The 25946-nt window shown below is 37.2% G+C and overlaps 1 protein-coding gene across 1 annotated transcript in view; it reads right to left on the bottom strand.

Moving 5' to 3' along the window:
• Positions 1 to 25946, bottom strand: part of PCNX2 (pecanex 2) — a 144577-nt gene that overhangs the window by 54193 nt on the left and 64438 nt on the right. The window contains exons 17-21 of the mRNA XM_065730527.1: positions 24538 to 24634; positions 18475 to 18567; positions 17785 to 17935; positions 14532 to 14673; positions 9033 to 9210 (exon numbers count right to left, since the gene is read on the bottom strand). Coding sequence (XP_065586599.1) covers positions 9033 to 9210; positions 14532 to 14673; positions 17785 to 17935; positions 18475 to 18567; positions 24538 to 24634 — 661 coding nt within the window. The remainder of the gene's footprint in view (positions 1 to 9032; positions 9211 to 14531; positions 14674 to 17784; positions 17936 to 18474; positions 18568 to 24537; positions 24635 to 25946) is intronic.

Genomic DNA, 25946 nt, shown 5'->3' with positions numbered 1-25946 from the left:
CTATAAATTACCCCAGCTGCACCCAAGGCTCAGGGTTCATCAAAAAGTTTTCAGACCTCAAAATTCAGGTTTTGTATTAGCTAGGAAATCAAAGCCAGGAAGACAAGCTTCTGGCTTTTTGTTCCATTACATCATTTTCATCATTCTTCAATCTTTACACATTCTTGCAAAACAGGACACAGAACCTAAGTTCCCCATTGCTTATAAGAAGTCTTACAACCTCTACGCTGAACACTGTTTGAACTTGCTGCTGCTTCTTTCAACAGTTGCCTCTCAGCTAGTATTTCTACAAAACAGGCAATTGTTTTCATTTGCAAGAACACATATGTAAGAACACTGCACTGAACGTTGTTTGGTTTTTGAGAACCTTGTGATGCTGCACCTAAAGGTCTGGAAATGTGTAATTTTCAAGCTCCTGTTTTTATTAAGAGTTGTCAAGTACCTCTGCTACTCTTAAATTATCTCTTCAAGGGCATGTTCTACAAAACATCATAAGATAAACTTGTCATTTTCATCTTACATACCTAAATACACTTACTATAGGTGATCTCATCTTGCAACTCCAATATAGAGATCTAAGAAGGGGTCTTGTTTACACTTTATTTTCTTTTTTGTTTTGCTAGAGTCACCTGAAAAAATACTGTTCCTTCCTTATCAGTTTTATTCCATTTACTATATACTTTATTCTATATCTAACACAGGATTACAAAATACCACTGGAAAAACAGAAGTGCTAAAATTCACCTGGGAGTAAACACAAGGGAGTTGATCATTAGAGAGACATTCTCTTATTTCAATACAACTATCTTTATTTCAGTCTTCAAGTAATCATGAGACAGCAGTATAAGAGGAAAACATTCAACATCATTTAAATTGTCAGAACCAATTTGGATTAGACACGTTAGGAAGGCCAAACCCATCTGGAGTTCAATCTGGCAAGGAAAGAGAAGGGCAACAGGAAGGACTTTACAGGTATATAAGCAGCAAAAGAAAGATTAAGGAAAGCGTGGGCCCACTGATGAATAGGGCAGAGGACCTAGTGAAGGATAGGTTACTCAGTGCTTTCTTTCTCTTGGTCTTTATGAAGATTTCAGGAAACCCAATCTTCTTACACATGGGGGAAAGTATGGAGAACTGAAGACTCCCTCAGTAATGATGAATTGATTTAGGAAGTATTTAAAGCAACTGGACAAAAACAGTTCCATGGGATCTGATGGGACACATGTACAAGTAATGAAACAGATGATGCTATTGAGAGGGTACTCTTATTCAGTATCCTTGAAAAGAGTAACAGTCAAGGGGGGGTGGTTCTGAGGGCTGAGCAGAGAACAGCAAGGAAGCTGGGCCTCTGGGAGTACAATGGAGCAAATACTCCTGGAAACCATTCCAAACATGCAAAGGACAAAATGGGGTGCATTCAGCATCAAGGGGAAATCATAAACAATATGATAGCCTACTACAATGAAATTACCAGCTTCGTAGATGAAAAGAAAGCAGCAGATGGTGTTTATCCTGACCAGTACAACTTCTGACACTGTTTTCCCTAACAACCTCAAAGGCAAACTCATGAAGTATGGGCTAGACAAAAGAACAATGAGGTGGACTGAAAATGTGAGGAACTTCCAAACAGACCATTGTGATCAGAAGCAAAGTCTAGCTGGAGGCCAGTCATGTTGTTCTGGAGTACCCCAGAAGACAACAGCAGAGCCAATGCCATTTTACATCTTAATGACTTGAACGATGGAGCAGTAGGCTGAGAAAGCAGGGATTGCTTAGCCTTGAGAAAATAATGATCCTTGTGAAGGGTTTAACAATGTGTGTAAAAGGCCTGATGGCAGAGATAAAATAAAGTGGAGTCAGACTGTTCTCAGAGATACATGCTTACAGGGCCAATAGTCAGCAGGTACTAAGTGAGGTACAAGAACTTGTCTGAACATATGAAGACTTTCCAGTCTAAGGTGGCTGTAGGAACGTGTTGGCAAGAAAGATTATGGTATCCCCATCCTTGAGATACTCAAAGCTCACACAGACACAGCTCTGAACAATTTACTATAGCTGAATTTGCTTTAAGTAGGTGAACTGGACAAGATAAACTTCAGAGATGCCTTCTATTGTGATTCTGTGAAACACAAAATTTATTTGAGTAGTGTTGATAATCAATTGCTCTTGATGGATGTGAGGTATACTTTTAAACAGTGCTAGATACAAAGGAGGAAATTTTCTCATCTAAAGGGAAAAAGTTTTTTTTTTAAAAAACTCTGTGATTAGTTTTTCCTGTCTCCATAACAACTTCCTTAAATATGTATAGAAGATTAGTTTTTCCTTGAAACTTCTATATCCTAGTTTAGAATGATATATCAATGGAAACTTTTAGTACAGTTTCTTAGATCTTCAGTGTTTTCTACAGATCGCCAAGCAGGAAAATGATATATATGGGTACAGTGTTCTCATGCTCCTAGACACCTTTAGTCATGTGACAGCTTCACACAGCGAGCAGTTTTAAGTCTTTGATAATTAGTTAAAATTGTTAGTATACTCAGTGAATTTAAACTACGACTTTCCCACTGCTGTCAAGTTAAATGCAGAACGTGCATTTCTTTCATATTTGTTTTTTGTAGACACACATTTTATCATCTTAACCATAATTTTAACATCAGCTTCTGATGTCTCTAGAAAATGCTGCTGTATACACTAGCATCCTATGTATCTATAGCAAAACAAAGGCAAAGACTTATTTTTTCAGGATCTGTTTTTCAAATCTGGTTATTCTTACTCAATCAAACAAAGTAATATACAAATGGGGAATAATCTGAAATTGATACGGAAAAAAGAGCTGGGGAGTCTGAAACACCTCTAAAATGTGATCTCCTTTTCCCTGATCTATTACATCTCAATAATGCGTACAGAGATTAACAACTGAATTTAAAAGATACTGAATATGAGAGGGAAACTATGCAATGCTTTCAGCTTTTGGCAGCCTATCTGCCTGTCTAGCATCTGTTAGGACTCTTGTGTGGTAAGACTCCTTAGCAATACTGGGATTAAAGAACACAAACATGAAAATTTTCTTGAATTTTGGCAGTGTTTTTAAAAAGTATATGCACATATTTGTTTTAAAGAGAAATAACCACCACATACATACAGATACATTCTTTAAGTGCAAAACAAAAATGAAAGATAAAAAAAAAATGCAGAAAGCAATTATACTCCACTTTGAAAAACTATTTCTTTATATTCCTGTTTAGAGTCTGACAATTTGAACCTTGAATTCTGTTCCTCAGATAGCAAGGAATATATTTACTTTTTCACATTAAATTAATTCCAATTGTTACCTCTTAATCTTGGGAGTAAATTCTATTACCTACTAATAAAACTATTTTTCTTGAGTTGTATTTATGTGTATAAAAAAAATTAAGATTATTAGTAGTGAAATGTTTTGAATATATATGTCTACAGATATGAAATTCAGCTTGGATGGAACTGTTTTATCGTACTTTGTGGCTTTGCTTTGCAGATCACTGACTTTCTAGTTTTATTTAATGCCATTTGAAATTCTTTTCACCTATTAAATCCTATAAAACAAGATTTACTAGAAACATTAAAGCTTTTTAATGCTCATATCATTACTTACAACATCTTTTTGGTGTATTTAAATAGTACTGTGACAGTACAACAAATACTTCCCACACTGTGCTTATTTGCCTCTGCTTACTGATATTTGAAGCCTTTACATAGTGGAATTTCAAGATCATTGTCTAAAGCAACATATGCAGGAAGATCAAAATATAATCTTTTAGGAATATATTCATGAAACACAGTGTTCAACACCTAACATAGATGGTGTACAAAACCAGCATGTTTTAAACAACTAATGAAACAAACCTCCAAAACCTTACATTTTAAGTTAAATGTTAATCACCACACATAAGAGTGATGATTATTATGACAATAAGATGATAAAACATAATAGTTCTGGATATGCTTATGGCAGAGGCAGCTTCTTCCAACGCTGTGAGCTGACAGTAAGAGCTCAGAGAGGAAAACTGTAAGAAATTACCTCCCATGTTCCCTGAGATGAGAAGATCTGAACTAATCAGCTTAATTTGCAAAGAGCTGGACACATGAAATAAACCAGCTAGGAAATGCCCAGATTTAGCCTTGTCAGTCAAGTCTTCCCCTTCATAGGCCAAGACTGCATCCTCTCAGAAATTTCCTTTATTAAAAGTGGACAAAAAAAAGGACAAATTTGTGTACTGAACTCAAGAATTCTCTTTCAATGCCTACACTAACAATCACAGAACATATCTCTAACAGCATGAATGCACACAAGCACTGTCCTCAACAGATAGTGGGAAAGAATGAACCAGGGAGAAGGTGTACAACTTCCTGCACCCTTGAGTGCACGTCTTAATCCAAAGGAAAGACACACACACACACACAAAAAAAAAATAAAAATAAAATGAAATTTGGGAGTAGCATGAGGGATGAAAGCTGACAAAGAGGTCAGTGACAGAAGACTGAGTGAAAAATCAATTACACCACTTCACCAATATTAAAAGCAAACAAACTGTACAATGCACAAGAGATTTAAGAACTCTACAGAAAATGCTGCTGGGATTATTCTGTCAAATATCAGGTGTGGTCTTGGGGACTTTATTCAGCAGAAACTGTCTTAATGGGGTTTATATACCAGATATCAAAAGTTGAGGAAACAGTTGGGAGCTGTGAAGGTACAACTGATTAAGACACTGGATTTCAGCATGCATAAATGGCAAGAAAATGAATAAAAAAAAATTAATGACAATGTCAGAAGCTTTGAAGTGAAGCATAAGATTTAGAGTAGGATGGCAAATCAGAAGGGGACAAAAAAAAAGAGGATTTTGACTTTAAGTAGCATCTATGTAAACCCACTGAGACATGCAGAGTAACCAAGAGTTCGCTGCCACAAAGGCAATAAAAGATCCACTAGGTTAATTACTTGAATAAAGCACCAACACATTTGGTAATTTTTTTCTCTCAAAATGGATGAAAATAAAATGACACGCAGAATTTCTTCCCCGTCCAAGGGATTGTGCTGTAGACATTAAACTCATAGAAAGTTAAGCCTGATAAGCACATGCCTGGCAGGTTGCTACAAGCCAGCTGTCTTAGCTGGACTTAATTTTGATATTAAGTTCATCAGTCATAAATTTGTAACATCGGATACTTGGCACAAAGAAGCATACAAAAAAAAGTTCTTATAAAATACAAAGAAAAAAATTAGATTACTTATTAACTAGCAAATGTATTCTAGGAAAGAATATCAGACAGGGATAGAAATATCAGACAGAAATTGTATTCTTAAGCAAGCTCAGCAGGGGTTAAGTGTACTTAGGCAAATGAATTCAGCGTTAATGAAGGCAAACTTAACAAGCTCTGCTTCTTTGATTATTTTGCCTTATGCATGAAGACAAATTCAGAACCCTCAGAGGATATGATCATCAGAAAACATGAGGTGATTTCATATATTAGTATTGCTAATTAGTTCATCCACACACACGAATTAAGAGACCATTACTCTGCCTGCCAGTAACATACATGACACAAAGAAATATGAGGTGTTTTCCCATACATCAGACGGTTAGTGACACTGTAAGGCTAAAAAGAAGCTAAACAAATTTGTCACAGATATTCCAAAGTGCAGAATTCAGCAGGTATCTCTTCTCAGTTGTGCTCTACAGAGGGAAGTTGCTGGCAAAAGAATCAATTTGCACAGTTTGGCATAGAGAAGTCTCCAACATGTTGCTGTTTGCTCCTCGTTGCCAGCAAACAGGCAGCAAATGAACAAACCTAAAACCCAATGAGTTTAAGCTAAATTCACTACAGTACTTCCAATAAAAAGTCCAGAGAGAACAACTGGCTTACATCAAAAGTTTACAGGAAGTTGTGTAAACAAAGAAGACTGTCTTGACTATCCAGTTTAACTTCCTGTATAGCGTACATAAGAGCATTATACCCAGAGATTTTGAATGAGTAATTGTATTTTTAAAAGGACATTCTGCTCTGATTCAAAGAACACAGACAATGGGAGTCTTGCAAAGAAAAATCCTAGGCTGTAGCTGACATGACAAACCTGGAGGCAGCTAAAGGGAAAGTCTTGAAATAGGGAAGATTGAGAAGTCCTGTTCTACTTGAATTGAAAGCTGTAAATATTCCTAAAAAATAAGTACAAAAGTGTTTTCTAAATATTTATCTTGCTCCCTTCCTATGGCAATTTGAAAGAAAAAATAGCATATTTGACATATGTTTAAGAAGCCTTTAGCATTAAGTTTTCACATTCTTGAACAGGTCAAAATGTAAGGAGCTAGCTATTAAAAAAAATAAGTGTTATTACTTGTGTTGCATCAATAATTATACGTTAAAACTAAACTAAAAAAAGCCCCAGAAATAGAAGTGAATAGACTCTCTTGTTCTCTGTGTCACTCCAGAATGGGTGGCTTGGTTGTCTGTGAAAAAAGATAATCCCTGAGCATTGATTCTGACTCCCATGCCTCAACTTGTACAGAGAGCAATGCATTCATCTGGAGCTTCTGATTTGACTAAAGTATGCTAAATCAACAGAACAATCAGAGAAGCACACTCAGTGAGATTTTCAGATATATTCTGCCCAAAATTATTAGTGGAGCATTATAATTTTTTTCAACATAATCTGCTTCAAAATTCAGTAGCATATTTGTAAACATCTGTTGAATTTAGACAACTTCTTCCCCAGTGACTGACAGAAGAAAATTAATGCTTCCTGCTGCACTGCTCTGTCTGACAGAATGCAAGTAATTGTTTGTGGTGCAGCCACGCTTAAAAGTTGCTATTGCTATGACTAAAGCAGAGCACTTGTAATGTTCCATAATTCAGATGGTGTATAGTTGACAGTAGGGATGAGCAAGCAGACACCCACCATTACTGTATAATAATTTCTGCATGGTCATAGCCAAAGGTGATAACAGAAATTATTTTGAACCTTGTCTTTATCTTTTTAAAAATATTCACCAACATAAAAAGGACTCAACTACAAATGGACAGAATTTGTGAAGACCCATAAGTTTTTAGAAATAGTGGTGAACATAGCTTGCTTAGTGCCAATAGGATGGAATTACATACATCTTTACCCTCAAGTGAGTATATCCTTCAAAAGAATTCCACAAAATTGAGTTAATAAAAACTCAGACCTTAATTACAATAAAGAAAATATATGTTCTTTATGATTTGAAATTAATAGGATTTTAATTCTGATTATCTGATATGCTATTTTTCAGATTGGCTTAATAATTACATGTAACTGTGCATGTGCTTTTGTAATATAAATAATTCAACCATTCAATTTCAGTTTTTCAGATTGAACAAGGACAAGTCCATTTGATGAATTAAGAACATGCAAAATTTCAGATCTAATGAGATATGGAAACGATGACAGATCAATACTAAAAGTACATTTTCAAAACACATTTGTAGTACAAGAGTAGTAGTTATTATAGCACAGATCTACCTAATTTTGTATGCATCCCTTCATTATCTCATACATACTGCTATTACTAGTTTTTGTGCAGTGAACACTAGATTCAAACTATCCAGGCAACTCCAAAAACAACAGTGAAAATCTTTTACATCTCTTTCCTAAAAACATGTAGTAAGTACACATCAGTATCTTGTGACACGCTTACAAGGTCAGCTTGTTCAAAAGAAATGATGAATCCTAGAATATCCAGTTCTGCTGCTGATTTTTTGGTCTTTCTCACTCTATCAGAACAGGATAGAAGACTGAAGGTACGATGAAGGTGAAGTTGCTGCTAGACAGCAGTTCAAGTGTTCACAGGAAAAAAGAAAGGCCAGGGTGCCTCACCAGCTTCCTATTAGTCCTGCCTTCCTCACCTTTCTTACAGCAGCACAGAAATAAGCCTGAAGAAAGCATTCAATTTCTGTTTCACACTTGACCTGAATGACTGAAAATCAGCAGCAGCGTACACCAATAAGCTGAGCTTTTCTTTGAGAAGGCTGAAACTCCAGCTAGGCATGGGCAGCACTATGAGCTCATGCTCATCACATATCTCTACATATTGACAGGCATCTCCCACAGAACATGCTACAGTCAAGTCAATATGGCACTGTCTCTTTCTTCTCTCAGAAAAATGATACTAGCTGGGTCATACTCACACTTACATCAGAAATATTTTAGCAAAAGAAACCCACCAAACAAAATTGCCAACAAAGACAACAAAAGCAAACTTTACTCTGGACAAGCTGTATCATATTTTATGGCAATCAGGGATCAATATGTTCAAAGACAAAATACAAAAGAATTGCTAAAAGCTTTAGACACGTTTTCAGTACTTACATTTTATCAAGGTATCAGTTAAACCTACTTCGATAATACATAGATCAATATGGGATCTGATCTGACTGGTGCAGAAAGAATTTGTTCACTGTTTTGTTTTTGTTTGCTTTGGAAATTAATGCAACTAGAATACACTCCATAGCAGCCAAGAGTTAACAGAAGAAAGAGCTCTGAGGTTAAGGTTAAGGGCAGCATCACGAGGATAAGAGACAGAAAGTAGGAAAAGAAAAATGTTGAGTATGACTATAGGAAAACATTTATCATCCTGAGGATGATTAGATAACGTAATAATTTCCCAAAGGAAGTTGTTGATTTGAACACAAGAGGCATTCAAAGGAAGCATGGATAAAAAAAACACCCACTCGATTGATCTGGAGGACAGCCCTGCTCTAATGACCCAAGAGGCTCTTTTCAACTCAATGAGGATTTTGCAGTTGAAAATGATAGCTATGAAGTCCTATAACAACACGTAAACAGAAAGCAAATGCAAAACTCTGCACCAAATCAGAGAAGAAATTTAACTGGAACCTTGTTTTAAGCTTACATTTACACATAATTTCTGACAAACCCCATCATGTATTGATCAACATAGTGATACTGAGAACATAAATCACAGATATGACATATATTTTTTCAGAGAAATGACAACAGCTGTAAAACTTGCCTTGTGAAACACGATGGACATGATGAAGAAATCCAGCAGGAAATTTTCTGAAATGTCTCTGTAGTCAAATCGGAAGAAGATCACAGTAAAACTCAAAGTAACAAACTGATTAATAGGATTACAGAATGAAGAACGGAGGAGTTTCATCCCAGCAACTGTTATCAAGAATATATCACAGCTGTAAGAAAGGAAGAAAGAAAAATCTAATCAGGTCAAAATAATATTAACATTGAATTGTGAAGATCTTAAATACAAACAGCTGTAACAGATGCATTTAGATTGCTGTCTTATTGATTTCTGATATTAATCTTATATCATTTTAATAATCATGTTAATCATCTCAAATGTCACAGCTTATTATCATGCACTTGTAATCTGTAACAGAGAAAAAAAATCTATAGCAAAAGAATTATATTTGCTATCAAAACACAAGAACTTCAGAAGGACATCTTATATATAGCTCTTAATTCCCAAACCAAAATTTTATCTCTGTGCTCCCATTAATGACTGTAATTTAAGACAACATCTTGAACTCACTCCACCTTATTATTACTACTACTAGACATGCAACTTGGTGACAGTTTACAAATATTCTCCTGCTATACAGTGTCAAAATTCTGGATAGATATACCCACAGAAATGCTTAAAATTGTTACTGAGCAGGTCATTTATTCTACATACTAACTCCTTCAGATGAACAGAAATTATGCATTGCATGAATTAGCTGAATTCTAAGACTTGAGGTTGTTCACATCTTTAAGTTTGGTTTTTAAGAGACATTACAGAATTTAAAAGATGGTCTTATTTTGATAGTAATTTTGATCTCTTGAAAATTACAGCCCACTTGGGAGTTTTAGTTACCAGAAAGGTTCAGACACATTAGTTTTAGATAACCAGGGTAGAATCAAGGCTGAAGGTGCGGTACTTGGGCTCCTTCATGAGTGCAAGGGGGTAATCAGGCAACAAGTAACTGTCTAAAGCTAGCCTGTAGGAAACCCTCAGGGTAGACGTGGGTCTGAAAGCGCTGCCCCTTCTTAACTCTCATTCACTCTCAAGACTGTGGGTGTAGGTTTGTCACTGTTAGTTGGTTGGGGGTTTTTTTGTTTTGTTTTGTTTTGTTTTTTTCAGCCAGAAAGGCAGGATATGACTCCACACCTTTGTTGGCAGGCACTCTGCTGAGATGTGACACAGTACTGGGCTCCACAATATGAACACTGGCGTGGCGCAAGCCACTTGTGAAACACACAGGAACAAGGTAAGAACTAAGAATCTGAACCCATGACTCCTCACAACTGTAAGAATTTCCTTATCACCACAGCAAAACTTCCACAGCCTCCACTTTTATGAGTGCTTAACATCTGGGACTCTAGTTAAATGAGGTGGGCAACACCTCCTTCTCCATCATGGTCATTAAAAGCACATATACTGAAGCAATATTTTGTGAACTCAATCCTGATGACATGCTGGGCAAAGCCTCTGAGCCCATGACCCATAATAGGGTATTTGGTTCCTAGTCAGGGCAAGTTAAGAGAAAATGGACTTATTCAGAAAGCTCTGGGCATGTTCAGAAGTACATTTTGAGCCTCCTAATGAACCGTCTAGTTAAATTCAGGAGTATTTAGCAATATTAAGTAACCCTAGGGCTTCCCAGCACTTGAACAAGCACATTTGGATTGCAGTTCTGCATGTTGATGCCTAAGAACTGTATGGAATCTATTCCTGAAAAGTGAACCAAAATCTGACAGACATGTACAAGTAACTCTCTGTGAACTGAGAGCCTATTTGATTTATCTTATGTAAATTAAACACACTTTTTGGGAGATGTTGTTTTTCTAATGCAAGTAAAAATAGAAGAGGACTTTAATGAATACTGAGTGCCTGAATAAACTAGGCTGAGTATTTGCAAAATGCACAGAAGGTTCTCCTCCATCCCGCTGTGATTCAGAAGAAACTTGCTGCCATGACTGACACTTGACATGTTTGAAAGCTCCAAACAGGTTTCATCATTCTAGGAAGAATCCCAGACTGACTTCCAAGTTGATCTTATGTCTTTAATTCTTTGTTGTGCACCTTTCTCAATGTAGGCACAAGGATATTTGAGGGCAGGTCACTGAAAGGAATCACCAGGAAATCACTGTTGGAATGAAATGCCAAGCTGACCTTATTTCTCACCTTGTCAAAGCTGTTGTTTCCAATTTTCACAAAATTCCTGAAGGGTTAAACTAAACTAAACAGATTCTGAAGCCACTAGAAGCCATCCTAGTGTGTCACATACAAACCAGCTAGATCTCATGTTTCTTAGAAGAAGAAAATTCTTACAACATGGAGGAATTTTCACATGGGAAATTCACAGATGACAGAGAAAGGAAGACTTTTTCCTAATCAAGTCTGCTAGCATCTGGAAAATTTAACAAAAACAAAACAAAACATTTTATAAAACAGAGCTTTCATGGAAACTGGAAATAAATTTGCTCATTATCCCTCTTCTTTAGAGATACTGCCACACAAGACACTTTTCCTGTGGCCTTAACTCTCAGCAGAGAGAGAATAAGAAAAAGAATGAGAAATAAGGGCTTATTTCTGAAGGGTCTGTGGCAGGTAATACGGAAGGCATTTCAGCTTGTCGGCATGAGTCCCAGTAATAAGCAGCACATTAGGGCCTCCAAAGTTGAAGTAACTCCTGGCTGTGAAGGCAGCTGTACTGCCTCTCCAAGAAGCAAACTGCTTCAGTCCTTCTAATCACAAAACAAGATGAAAAATATTAAGAAATAGATTCCAGTAGAGAAAAACTCCCAAATCAAATCATGTAAAATGCACCACACAGAAAGAGAGTCTTCCCTTCTCTATGGAATGATATAGTGTGATCCTTGAGTGGGAAATAACTAATGAGTGTTCCAACAATAGGAAACAACTATTTGTATACTAAGGGTTATATTTTTTCACCGTTAGTTATGTGGTATATGAAGAATCAAGGAGAATCAAGGGCCCCCTTCAGGGCTTACAGTCTCGAGAGAAGGAAGTAGGATCTGAGGACAAAAGTCTTGTGCATGGAGGTTACATGTCAGTCTTAGGGAAAATGTACTAAAGAAAATTGCCATAGAAAAAGGGAATACTGAAAATGTTCCAGTCTCAGCTTCAAGTAAAAGGGGAAAAGACATGAAGATCAGTGAAGACAGAAGGCAGACAGAAGACTATGTGGCACCTTCTGTTATTTTCTGCCACTATGCTCCTATTTACAGGGACAGCAGAAGCTTTCTCTCTTTCAGGATAAATACAATAAGGGTCAGGAAAGACAGGTTTTGTACTTCATGGATTTTAAAAACACAAAAAGAAAAGAATGGGTTCATCTTCCTTGCAATACACTGTTGCAACTGTAACCTGGGAAAACATAGCAAAAACAAATTTGTACCACTAAGGCCAGCAACAGTCTTGCCACAGCAACACTCACCTAATAGTTTGAAAGGAGCTGCAGTTCCACCACTGCCAGTGTAAGAGATCATAGAATGGCTTGGGTTGGAAAGGACCCTAAAGATAATCAAGTTTCAACCCCTCCCTGCCACAAGCAGAGCCACCAACCTCCAGATCTGGTAATAGATCAGGTTGCCCAGAGCTCCATCCAACCTGGTCTTTAATACCTCTAGGGATGGGGGATCCACAGCCTCTTTGGGCAGCCTGTTCCAACTTCCCCTGAGATCTAATCTAAACCTTCCCCCCTTGAGCTTAAAACCATACACCTTTTCTCTATCACTATCTAACCCAGTAAAAAGTTAATTCCCCTCATTTTTATAACAGATATAGTCTACCTCCCTACATCATACCATATCTTTGATTGAGATCTGGGCATATCTGAGTGGAACTTCTTTGAAACAGCAGTCAGGAATTGTATTTATACTGGCACGCTTAAGGGTACTTTCAAATCCAAAGCAATCACACAAACATACAGAGGATGGGGAAGGAAATGACTGTTGTACTATTCTATAAGCTAAACAGTCAGAGACAGACAAGTGTAATTACTTTCTTTAATCTCAAGATTTTTACGGGACTGACTCATGACTTTTGAATGTTCATGGGAGGTAATACTTTCAAGTGTAATCTAGCTTTGAGGAATGACTATGTAAAAACAGTACCTTCTTAACTCTATGTTTGCTCTGTGCATGTATACAGTCACGTCTGCTAACTACTGACAAATGACATTTCAATAACTATTTAGTTCTCACAGTCTTGCAGAAGCAGACAGTAAAGTTGAGCTCATGCTTATTTCTGTCTGTGCAATACACCTAAACCCCTGAACACATTAGCCTTCACATCTCCCAAGGCCTGGGAGAAAAAGGCCATTTCCAAGTGACTACTAAGAGTCTCACTGGAAAAGCATTTGTTAAGGAGGAATATACAGGAAAATGTAACTAATGACATACTCCTAATTTTAGGCCCCAAAAGCAAGGGATATAAGTATTTACATTTTATAAATATATTTTACATACATATGTGTATATATATAGATAGATATAGATAGATATGTGTGTACCATTTGTAAAGCTGAGCTATTCTTTAAGAGAGAAAAATAAGTAAAACATGCTTTTTTTTTTTTAAATAAAGATTTGATGTAAAGTTTAAAATCTAAACTCTCATCAATACTTCAGGAATTCCTACTCCCCTTCACAGCAGTTTTTCCCATTACTGGAACCTTCCTTCCTGAGCACTAGCTGTTTCTTTGTTTTTATTATCTGCGTCACTGTCATTCTGATAAAAAGACTGCAGAAACTCTGCTCACTGGGGATACTGCAGAAACTAAGCCTGCTGAATATCTGCAGTAGGTAAGTCACCAACCAAAATATTTACCATAAAAGGCTGTCTGCAAGGATCATACTGTGAATCCACAGATCAGCACTGCCAATTCTGCTTAGTATCAGACAAAATTCAGGGGAAAAAAAACAAAAAAACCCCAAAAACCTCCTACATACCTACCTTTCTGAAACCCCTCTTAATGCAGGACTACTTGCCATTCTATACTATTGAATATTTTATACAGTTTAGCCTGACCTGAGTGGGAAAATTGCTGATAATTCCTTTGGGAGACGATGCTGTAGTCCTAAAAATCCTCAGTATAGAAAGTGTTTCCTGATATCCAGCTTAGATTTCTCATTTTCATCTGATTAATTCTAGTTGCCCCACTGTGTTTATACTCATCAAACACCTGCTGCCTGGTATAGTGTGTCTTGCTTTTAATTGACATTTAGACATTCTGTATATATCTATATATAGCTCCTTAATCTTATAATTTCTCTGTCTTTCACTGGGGTCATGTCTTTGTGTATGCTAAGGCAGCTTTGTTTTCTTTCTTTCAGAAGAACCAATGATTACTGTATATGGAAACTAATAACGGCACACACAAACCGTGACAAGCAGGTACACTTATTTAAGAAACAATTTTCATTTCTCATTCTTCAGTCTATGTCTGAAGAGTATACTAATCACATGGATGAGTTATAATCAACTTACTGTGTACCAAGCTTCTTGTATTTACTAATGGAGAAAGCATCAATGGTCAGGGCATTCAATATTATAGCTGGATATAAGACATATTTCTCAAAGCACTGAAGCCACACATATAGTCTTTCAAACCACATCAAATGAGCAGCATCTGAAATAAAAATTCAGATAACAGAACACAGAACATAACATCAAATTACTCACATTTTTGTACTACAGTACTGTAACAGTAAAGAAATGAGTTAGCTTACATAAGCAAGTATAACTGCCCAGCTAATTTATGGCACAAATAATTCCTAATTCTTTTGCAACAGGGAAATCATTCAGCTCTCTCGACTTAGAGAGTATCTGTTTAGCTTCTCAGAATTGCATTCATGAAATAAATCTGAGAAATGATAAGAGGTGGTCCATGCAGATTCTACATAACAGTAGATCCCATATAATTCCATTACTAGTCACTGAACTGAATAGCACCTTTAGTGATGTAATTATTCAGAAGAGACTCCCTTCAGCACTGACCTGCTGGATGACCTACGGAACCTCATAAGATTATCTTGTGCAGTAGACTTTTTGTTTTTTTAACAACATCACAGGCTTAATGGGAGAATTAAACAAGAACTGAATGCTCTGTGAAACTAAATTGCCATATAGAACTTAGGTGAACTGAGTGCAGAAACATCCGTGTATAGAAAAGAGTAATGTTTATTCTCAGCTGAGGTAGACAAGGTTATTGGGGAAAAAAAAAAAAAGCAAATGCAAAAAGGCAGAAGTTGGCATTGAGTCAGAAACAATAATGCCAGCTTCTGAATTTCCAATACTCTTCCTTGCAGAAATGGAAATAATTATGTGTAAACAACCCCTCCCACACATAACTTCTCAATGACAGGAAAAGAAATGTGCTGAAAAGCTATCTTCTAAGCTCATATACACAGCAAGACATCTATTTTGGAACCTAGCTTTTATTCTCTGTTCCTCTCTCCTTCTCCTAATTGCTCTCAGAGCTACTATTCTCTACTAAAGAGCTTCATCTGGCTGTCCAAAGCTGAACTCAGGCTTGAATAAAGAGATGTGCATATCAAGTAGACCAAAAGGAAAGTAGCCACAGGAGCAAGGGATGTACAGACACTGCAATGAGGAAAAAAAGCGTATGTTCAGAGGGGACCTAGGGAAAGAAATGGATGACTTGAAAATGGCTTAGATGAATCTAAGGGGGTAAAAAAGCAGTGGTGGTGAGGAAGAAGAAATGACAGCCTAGTGTGTTAGGGTTTTTCACACAGACTGGCACTTTCTATACATCTATTGTACCATAAGCTCACTCTTTCCTCCTGCAGTCAGTCAAAATAACAAGAAATAAATGAGTATCTTATAGGTGCATCATGAGAACTGTTCTCATAATTGCAATACTGTGGAGGGCTTGAAAGTCTAAACGGCTCACCTGAAGTCTATGAAGCAAACCCAGAATATAGAATATGGAATTGTCATTACCAGCTGCTCACCTAATTACTGGAGATCATTCATCTTTATCATAGGACTGCACTTGTCAAAAATTAGGAAGTTGAAAATGAAATTCTATGCAGTAAAGGCTCCTAACAAACCCCTTGTTTTATGTGTTTGTATCATTACTGTCCATGCCTGACAACTAGAGGATACTGTCCTTTCCCAAGCTTCTCCTTCGATATGTGTAGAGAACCTTTAAGCTCTGTTCCTATGTTTTTCTTACAGGTAAAAGAAAGATAATAGTTTGTCAGCCATATCTATCAAAGGAATTACACAACCTTTTGCTCAGTCTGGCTCATCTTGGAACATAAAAAAAATGCCTCTGCAGAAGCCCAAGAGACAGGGGAAAAAATGACATATAACATGTAAAAAAAACCCTCCCATTTTCTTCACACAACACCAGAATATCACAATAATACTTAAAAAACAAAAGCAAGGAATTAGATGCCATGTAAAATCAGGATTACAGTAGAAGCAAAATAGCCTGCTGCCTGCAGCAGGTAGTGTGGGAAATACAGCTGATCTCAAAGCAGAAGTAAACTTGTCTGTGGAGATCAACCTGGCAGATCTCTACCTTCAACCTTTACAAAAGCTGAGTAGTTGCAGTTAGGAAAATGTTTCCCGACAAATGAAGACAGACTTAATCAGGACAAGGCAAAGAAATCCCACAGTAGTCTTCTTATTAAGTTCATGTTAAAAAAAAAAAAAAGTAATTTTGATGAATGTCCAAATTTCACTAATTATCAGTCAGTGAAAGCCCTGAACAATGTTTTCAGCTGGTCAGGATCCTTAAAAAGTCCTATATTTCTACTACACTTCCCTTCATGTATTGCAGTAGAAGTTAAAAGGCAACCTTCAGAAAAGTCTCTTGGGTAGTTTTTCATATCCAAGTCGTGTTTGGAAAGTAATTGTTTTGAAAGACATGATTTTTTTTTAAAGGAGATTTAAATTCTTCATGTATGGTTTTGCTTAGTGATCTGAACTCTTTTGTTTAGTTGAAGAACAGACTAATGTCTCTCAGCAGATTGTGTTCTGACAACATCGCCTTCAAACAACTCAGAAACAAATACTGTGAATGATTAAGGTAGAAAATCCATCAAGAAATGACAAGCAAGCTTTTGGCTGGTAGCAAATAAAAGATGAGAGCCAGAGGTAAAAAAAAAAAAAAAAAAGCTGCCCTTCTCAAGTATGCTGGTTGCTTGTGGAAACAACTGTATCAAGAACAGGAAATCAGGCTCCAGCACTCTAAAATATTTACAGATACTCCTATGCATCAGGGCACCAACTGCTGAATCCAGCAGACATAAGAAAGAACAAGCCATGGACAAATTTCACAATTTCTTCCAATTTCACTGTTCTTCTGAAGCTGTTACAATAGAAATTAAAACTAAGTTGCATTACCCGTACTGTTCGAATAATATATAATCGGATGTCAAAAAGAAGAAATTATTTAAAATGCCAACATATCAAGCAACACAGCAAGTAACTGTATTGTAATGCAAAAGTAGAAAGCAGATCAGATGATGGCTCATGAGAGCCCACTTAGGGTAACAAAGAAGATTAAGGGACCTTACTATTTGACATACAATGAGAGGCTGAGAGACTGGGACTGTTCAGCCCTGAGAAAAAAAAATGCTCACGGGACATCTTATCAAGTGGAAAACAAATTATTCCCTCTGCTTTGTTCTTTCCGGATTTTTGTTTTTAAAGCAAGACAAGCTGCAAGCTATGACATCCATTGTTTAGATAAGATTTCATTACAAACCTCTCACTTCCCGTTGCTGGTGTTCTTTGCTTTTAAGTATAGGGTGGGAGATCCACAGCCAGGGGTGATGCTTGCGAAGCTGAGGAAGTATGTAATGTGTTACGAATCCCACTGTCCATGCTAAAGCAAACAGGACAATGCTGAGAAATGGCTAGGCCAAATGAGAAAAAAGAAGCATGGTTATAATTTGCAAATAACTTTTTGTTTGTTTTAAAACATTCCCTATAATTGGATTTCTGCCCAATTAGTTCCCCCACCCCTACACCCCCAGTGTTCAAATTGATTCCACAGGTGGATATACGTTTCAAAATATATATTTTGCAGAGACAATTCAACATTTTCCCCCCTAAATAGAGGAGAAAAGGCAAATGATTGGATTTATCCATTCTGTCTCCCAGGTTGCATATCATAAAAGAGGTGCAGAGGTACAAAGGCTTTGGGAAACGGACATCAACTAAATAATACTTTGCCTGATGCAAATATCCACAATTTAATTCACCCTGCACATCAAAAAGCATACAGTTATCACAGTCAGTAAATACATTTTCCCAAACTTCCCTTCCCCCAGTATCTTTCGTTTTACAAAACCTTTACAGCCTGTGGTTTTACAAAAAAAAAGGGATAATACCTTAGGAAAAAAAAAAAAGAAAAAAAAAAAGAAAAAGAAAGGAGAGATACACAGATACATACCCTTAATGATAGAAACACAGTGCTGGCACTCACAGCAAATGACAGAACAGCTGCCGCTGTGCAGACAATGAGATCTGATTTCAAAATTTCTTTCTGTGAAAATTATTTTATACAAAATTAGCATGTCAATACCATTTTACCTAGACAAAGTAAATGACTCTCTTCTCAATTACTTGCAGTCTGCATTGTGGTAAGGCTAATCATCACTCCCTGATAACAAAAGTATTCTCTCCACTGTGCTGTGTGAAATTATTTCTTCATACACTAGGTTTGTCAAAGTAACCATGTTTATCTTCATCATGACTAACTCAAAATTAAATTTTTAAATTTGGTTTTAACATTGGAGAAATGAAAGTAATACATTTCCATGCTGATCCTTATTCTATTTAAGGAAAAGAACTCTTTCACATTATGGCATTTTTATTTTTGGAAATAAAAATTCTGGTTCCATTACCTATCTGCAAGCGTTACAATCTCTTTAGATTTGCTTGCATTACTGGAATGACTCATACTTTTCTGTAACATCTTCAGAGACACAAGTTAATACATTCATTATGTTCTAAAGTGACATGTCCCATTCTCTTATTTTCTGTATCAGAAGTCAAATTTCAACAAGATTTTCTGGGTTTCAGACAAAGCTTTTTTTCTGGTACCACTCAATGATAACACAAGGACAAGTCTGCCTTTATATAAAGGTTTATAACTAGGGTAGCGTAGCACTAATTTTGTTTTGAAAGATTGGAAAAATATCCTAGTCTTTCCGAATCATTTTTCTCATGATTAAAATGTCATTCTCAGTAAACTAATAAACAAGATAGCTTTTGAGCTCTGTGATCTTCCAAATTGTACTTCAGAGGTCACTCAAATATCTTTCTGAGTACATGAAAATCTTGCCCTAGATTTGTGAGTAGGAGATTCAAGTTCAGCAGTCAATACTAGTGCTAAGTTATCACACGTGTATGTTATCACTCATCATAGCTTTTGGTTTAAAAACTGACTTATGCTGCAATTCAAAATCATCTAAAAAGAATATGTGGAATAAAACACTTGGTTAGAATTTGAAATTCATCCAATTTCCTAGTGCTGCAATCTAGGTAATTTTCCTTTATCTCATCAAAGGAAAAAGAAAAAACAACAAAAAAGCACATCATAAAATATTGATGGGATAACAAACCTAAGAATAAGGGATAAGAAAACAGAAGTGAACAACAGACAAATTGTGAATTACAAGGGAAGCTGGTAGCAACCAGTATATTTAGGCTGCCTGTCGCTCTCTGTTTCGAGATTCTTCTTACTAAAAGGTCACCAGCATCAGCACTTCCACTTACTGCAGCAGGCCTTTGAAATTCAGCAGGACTAAAAAGCCTTCAGGCTCAAGAAGTACTTTTGCTTTGTCCCATGAAACTCTAATCCCATTTAGTTGAATTCTTGAGTTTTATTAACTTGTCCTTGCTTTTCTCAGGTTGCTCAGAAAAACATCCTTCCAAAAGAGCAGCACTCCCTGCACTCCTCAAGCTATGCCCTCTTCAGACAGCACTGTACTCAGCAAGGACTATAAACACAAAGGCACAGAGTTTGATTGGACTCTTCCCAGTCACCTTCACAAAACACAGTCCCACTGGCCTTGTCCCATGCTTCTTGTCCATTGTATGGATCAGGAAAACAAGACCTTACAGAAAAGGTCTTCACTGAACAAAGCTTGGAGTCCTACACATCCCCATAGTTTCTCCCTAGCAGGTTTACACCTTTTCTCACAAGAAAGTTGTGTATTGAGGATATCCTGTGTGTAGCAATACTGAAAAATCATGGTGAAAATCCTGCTAAAGATGGGTAATGGATTTATTACCATCTTACATAAATGAAAATTTTTTAATGTTTCCAATTTTTAAAGCTATTTCATACATAGACAACTTAAAGCAACAGAGTTGAGACTGCAAAATTCATTATCTGACAGAGCTGAGCAGTGCCACATACACATGGCCCTGTATTTCAGCCCTTTTGTGAAGATATATTATGAAGTCTTCATTAAGTACCATTTTCCTACACAGCTGAATCCAACTACTCAATCATCTTCCATGAGCTTTATAAAAACTATTGCTCACAAACTGTATATTCAAGTTTCCCTTCACAACTGAAAATGATAACTGTTACAATGACAGTTGAGTGGTTTTCATAATCAGCTGAGTGAAGAAACTGCCATTTTTAGAACTGTATCAAATAAGGATTTAGCCATAATGTCAGAAGAAGTGATAAAATAGAAACTGGAGGCAAGGAGAAAAGTACCCTTGCTTTCCATCCAGTGCACAGGCCAGGTCACCAGCAAGCAAACTGTACTATACAGACTGTATTACATGAGACTGGTATTTCCTATTTTTCCCATCTCTGCCTTTACAAATGCTCTTCCTAGGATGCTCTCACTGGTTTTGACACATTAAGGATCACGTACAGTAAAAGCCCTGTTTTCAGAGCAAGGCTCACTAGCCAGGCATTTGAATCCAAATTTGATAGTTGTGTTCCAGCTTTGGCAATATCTAGAGTGGCTCAGGCTTCATTTATTGCCAGGCTTACCCCTCTGCACAAAAGACTTTCACAAGAATCTCCACAGGAGGCAGGAACTCCTTCCTGATGTGGCAGACACATTCAAGCTTCTCACAATTTAGTTCTTTTTCCTTCTAAAACAAAGCTGAGCAGAAGTAACTTTGTTTTGCGTGAGGGCGTAATGGCCAATGCCCAGAACTGCTGACTCTGAGCAGTTGCTCTCTACCTAAAGGGAATTCAGAGCTAGTTTCCAGGAAGATGCCCTGGGCATCCACCTACAGGTTGCTGTAGATGGGTCTGTGGTTTCCACTTGCCTTCTGCAGGAAGGGTAAGTGCCTAAAGATCCGTGAAAAATGCAAGAAGGAAAATGCAAGAAGGAAAATGGCAAGAAGGAAATGGTAGAGCAGTGAGCCACACAAGAGGAAGCAGAGCAGGAAGTACAGACAGGTTCTGGTCTTATTCCAAGGTTGCTTGTTCTGTAGGGTGCACAACCGTCATTCTATATAAAATTGAACTCAGTTTGCACTTCAGTGTGAGCTGCCTGTAGAGCTGACTGCAGCACGTTTGTGTATTGTAACAACGAGTCTTATTCAGCACACCAGAAGAGAAGAACCATATATTTTCAGAAATGAATGCTGTGAAACTGACTGTCTTCATGGACGGAATGTACGACACTCTCCTTTTCTTGGTAACCCTTTATTTTTCTAGCTGCTACTAAGCACACATCTATCTTGGACACAGTTCTGTCTCCCAGCTGTCTAAAGTGGGACTTCAGATTCCATTCCCAACCACAGACACTCTGCAATGTGATGCTCAAGTCCTTTACTGTAATTGGACCAACATAGAAAAGTTAACCTCAGATCGCAGTTAGTATCTCTGCAGTGAGAAATAGTCATTACCACAGTGTTAAAGTTGGGATGAAAACAGGTAGTTTTTTCCCCTCCATTTTTTTCCACTTGAGGAAAAAATAAAAAGCAACTCCAACCCAAAAGTATTACACCTCATGCCTCAGAGATTTTACATGTTGGAGCAGGATATATATATATTTTTAATTATTATTTATAATTACACTTTTGGAGCTTTGTACAAATCCTTTCACTAGTTATCCATATGTTTGCATTAAAGGCCAAGAAGGAACCTGGGTTTGAATTTAATGCATTACCTTCAGGCCACTGGTTAATCTAGCAACCAGCCATGTGGATGCCTACAGAAATTAATTGTAAGGGTGGGAAGTTCCATTCTCAAAGCTGAATGGTTAATTATCCTTTATAGCTGTTTCATAATTCAGGTTTCCAAAGCTGGCAATTCTTACATACTTATTCAAGCAAAGGAAAATAGTAAAGGTCATGGAACTAAACATTAGAGATGATGTATTTATTACTGCTAATGTTAATATCAAGCCAGTAGAGAATAAAATACATTAATTTTCAATATTAGCCTAATTTGCTGCTTTCAGCTGTTTAATGACGTGATTTTGAAAATCTCAGCATTTATGATTTATAAGAGTCTTATTTAAATGTCATGTTATGCACACCATGCATGCACATATAGACAAGAGCAAGGTTGGGCTGTTGCATAGCATTTTGATGTCCCCTGACATTTATTTTAAGTCAGTTGAGTTCTACAATCTACATGCGACTGTTGTTGCTGAGGTTAGTCAGCAGAGACTGTGGCATGATTGTGCTCCTCAAACTTGAGGCATATGCACTTTTCAGTGCTTGAGTTCGTCCCTACTTGCTGTAATAGCACTGCACTGCAAGATAGCAGTGGGAGTCTCCTGGCAAACTGGTTTGATAGTTTGAGGTACCAGTTAATACAGGACAGGAACTAGACAAAGAGCCTGCATTAGCCAGAAATTGCTGTCTTGTTTTTCAAGAGATTTCCCATTGTAGATGAATTAGCACTACTAAGCGACATTTTAAGCAAACAAATTTGCTTAGAGCTTCTATACAGATTGAAGAAAACCAGCACAGGAGAAGAGTAATGCAAACAACTAGAAAGCTGCAGCAACATCAAAGGTAAGCAGCCCCTGTCTAGAAGCAGCAGCATCAGAGAACATGTGTGCCAGATACCCAAAGCTAAATAAATACTGAAAAGCAAAAGGTGTCACTTAACCAAATGCAAAACATACTCAAAACAAAGTAATTAACAAACAAAAATCAGTGGAACAATAAAAAAGCACCACTAGCAAAACATAGCAGTAAGGAAATGTGACAAATGGAATCCTATGCCTGACCAGTCCCACAGTAGAACTTCCTGTGGTTCTATATCCTCAGATCCACCATCTCAAGAGCCCAAGCGCAGTTGAACCACACAGTAACTGTGTGAGTGCATGACATCAGACCACCATGCACATTCACCATGCACATTGCTGACACAAAAATAGGGACAGAGTTGGCAACATGATTCCATTTTCAAGTTACAGGTTAGGATCTTAGACGTGATTTTGTACATCGTTTTGGTGTTTTTATATTTTTTCCCCTCTCAAAATATTGAAGCTATGTTTAAGGTTTCCCTCTGCACTGTGAAATGGGTACTATCAAAAGATACAAGTGGGATATAAATACCAGAGAATGAGAAACTTTCAATTAGATCTGCAATACAATGCCTGTGTATAAGAATGGACTGACAATGTGGCAATAATTTACACATCAAAACTCTAACAAATACTTTTCACATTTTCTGTTACATTCATATTGCAGTGTGGTGCTGGTGCAAACAGTGTAGTTTGTAAGAAGCTGTAGCTGAATACAAACAACAAGGAACTGACATATCACTTAATCTTGTGTGGGTCTTATTACAGTAAGCAGTTTAAAATGACATTAAACAGCGTAGGAAATAATCTATGCAGCAGCTAAGCAATGAGAAGTGGAAAACATTGATAGTGTGGGATCAACTCACATACTTAACTTAGACTGTGTAACACATCATAAAATGTATCATATTAATTGGACAAGATGTGCAGGAGTGATGCATCACTTTTTGAGGGACACCCAGAGGCCAGGCCACCTACCACACTAATGACCGGAACCACTAAACACTACTGACTCTAAGACCACATCAGAAGGTCTGCAAAAACACAGCCTTTCTCCCAGACACTCTCAACACTTCATGCTTCTGCAAACATTCAGGACTACAGGAATAATCACCTTCGTTGCAAAGACTAAAAGCAGGCATTATGTATGCAATCAGAAGGAATTGCTGTCTGGTAACTGGAAGCACAACAATTCACAGCTGTAGGAAATCTCTAATACTCCCTACTATCAGAAACTTGATAATCTTCCCTCACGTAGTCTCTGAAAGCAACTTCTCCTGGGTACCAGTTCTCCTTCCCTTCTGGCCTCACTGAAGAGGAATCTAGAATTATTTTCCACAGTTTATATCTGTGAATTTAAGGGAAGGGTATATATACGTACATAGAAGTAATTCAAATGTGTAAATTACTAAGTATCTAAACAGTCCCTCAGTGGGAATATTGGACGCATGAGAGTTTTGCACAGAAGGTAAAGAAAGAAAAAGTCTTACCACTGATTCTCTCATTTTTTCTGGAAGTGGATCTGTTGATGAATCTTCAAAGTGTTGACGTAGAAAGTGAGGGACATATTTGCATTGAATAAGGGACCTGTTCAAAATATACATATATGGTTAGGATACTTCTGAACATGTCTAACATATGGAGTGAGGAGAGCAGAGAAAAAGGCAAAGGAGGTAGAACAGCCTCAGTTTTTCTTCACTGTGTACACACTAGCTATCTTATCTCTCCATGGCTGGAGATGATACAAACCAACTCAACCTTTGACTGCAATGTCAAGTGGTCTCAGCAACCAGAAAAGTCCAATTAACGTGCCTCAGTAATTTAGAGGAATGAGTTAAGAGGGTACTGTTGTGTTCATGCCCTTTATTAATTCAGATAAACCAAAACCAAGTTGGGAGCTCATTAGACCCACATTAGAAAGACCAAAGATTTTATTTTTGTATAAATTACGTATTAAAGCCAGTTCAAGATTGATGTGCTACTTTCTATGTCTTGAAGTCTGTGCCACTAGTCATCCCTTAAACACCATTTCCAATCTCATAACTTCAAGATCAGAGTTGCCTTAAAACTGTTTTTTTCTTTAAAAAGGATTATACATTTTCATCATGATTGCAAAAATGTTGTTAAATATCTTGTTGTATACATTTTTTTTTAAAGCTAAACAACTTCAACTGCTGAGGATTTGATTAAGAATCGGGAACTAGATTGAAAAGATGAAATGGTTTTAATGGTAATAAGATGTTGTCTTTATAGCAAACTTTTCAAGGAAAGACAAGTTTTTACTTTAGTGAGGAAGTTAATGAGTTGGTCTCTCCTTCCTGGAGAATGAGGGAGAAAAAGTACATGTAAATTATTCCAAAATTTAAAGACTTCACGCTTTCATGTTGATTTTTTATTTAACTGTGTGCATTCTAGGTCAAAGCAAAATTATCTCTCTGCACTATGCTAAGACCAAGATGACTGTAAAGCAGAATCCCATATGACAAGGTGATAATGGCAGCATGAAGCCTGCCTGTTGCTTAACTCCACACCATACAAGTTAACAGCCAGCTACTTGTGCACCACCACAGCCTCCCAGACAGATAACACAGTTCCACAGGAAAATTCATGACTACTCCTCCAAAGCTACGGATCTACATACAGCCCACTCACATTATCTAAACCCGAAGCACACAGTTTTGGGACTTCTCCCCTGGATCTGCCTTGTTTTCAGCATCAGCTCTTAATACACACAAACTCTCTTCAGCTACCTTTAGCAGAGCAAAAAAAAAGAGATCATCTCAGAGCCACTTCCCCACACATCACAAGTCCTTTCTCCTTGCCAAGGCATCACTCCAATGCACCAGTAGACTGCAAGTCCTCTCAATCAAATCACCATCCTCCAACGTGGCAAGCATGC

This window comes from Cyrtonyx montezumae, unplaced genomic scaffold (assembly GCF_038088225.1).
Source record: "Cyrtonyx montezumae isolate F1298 unplaced genomic scaffold, pur_monq_1.0 scaffold_0, whole genome shotgun sequence".
Classification (NCBI taxonomy): Eukaryota; Metazoa; Chordata; class Aves; order Galliformes; family Odontophoridae; genus Cyrtonyx; species Cyrtonyx montezumae.
The sequence above is the reverse complement of the archived record's forward strand: the minus strand, read 5'-3'. Positions and strand labels throughout refer to the sequence as shown.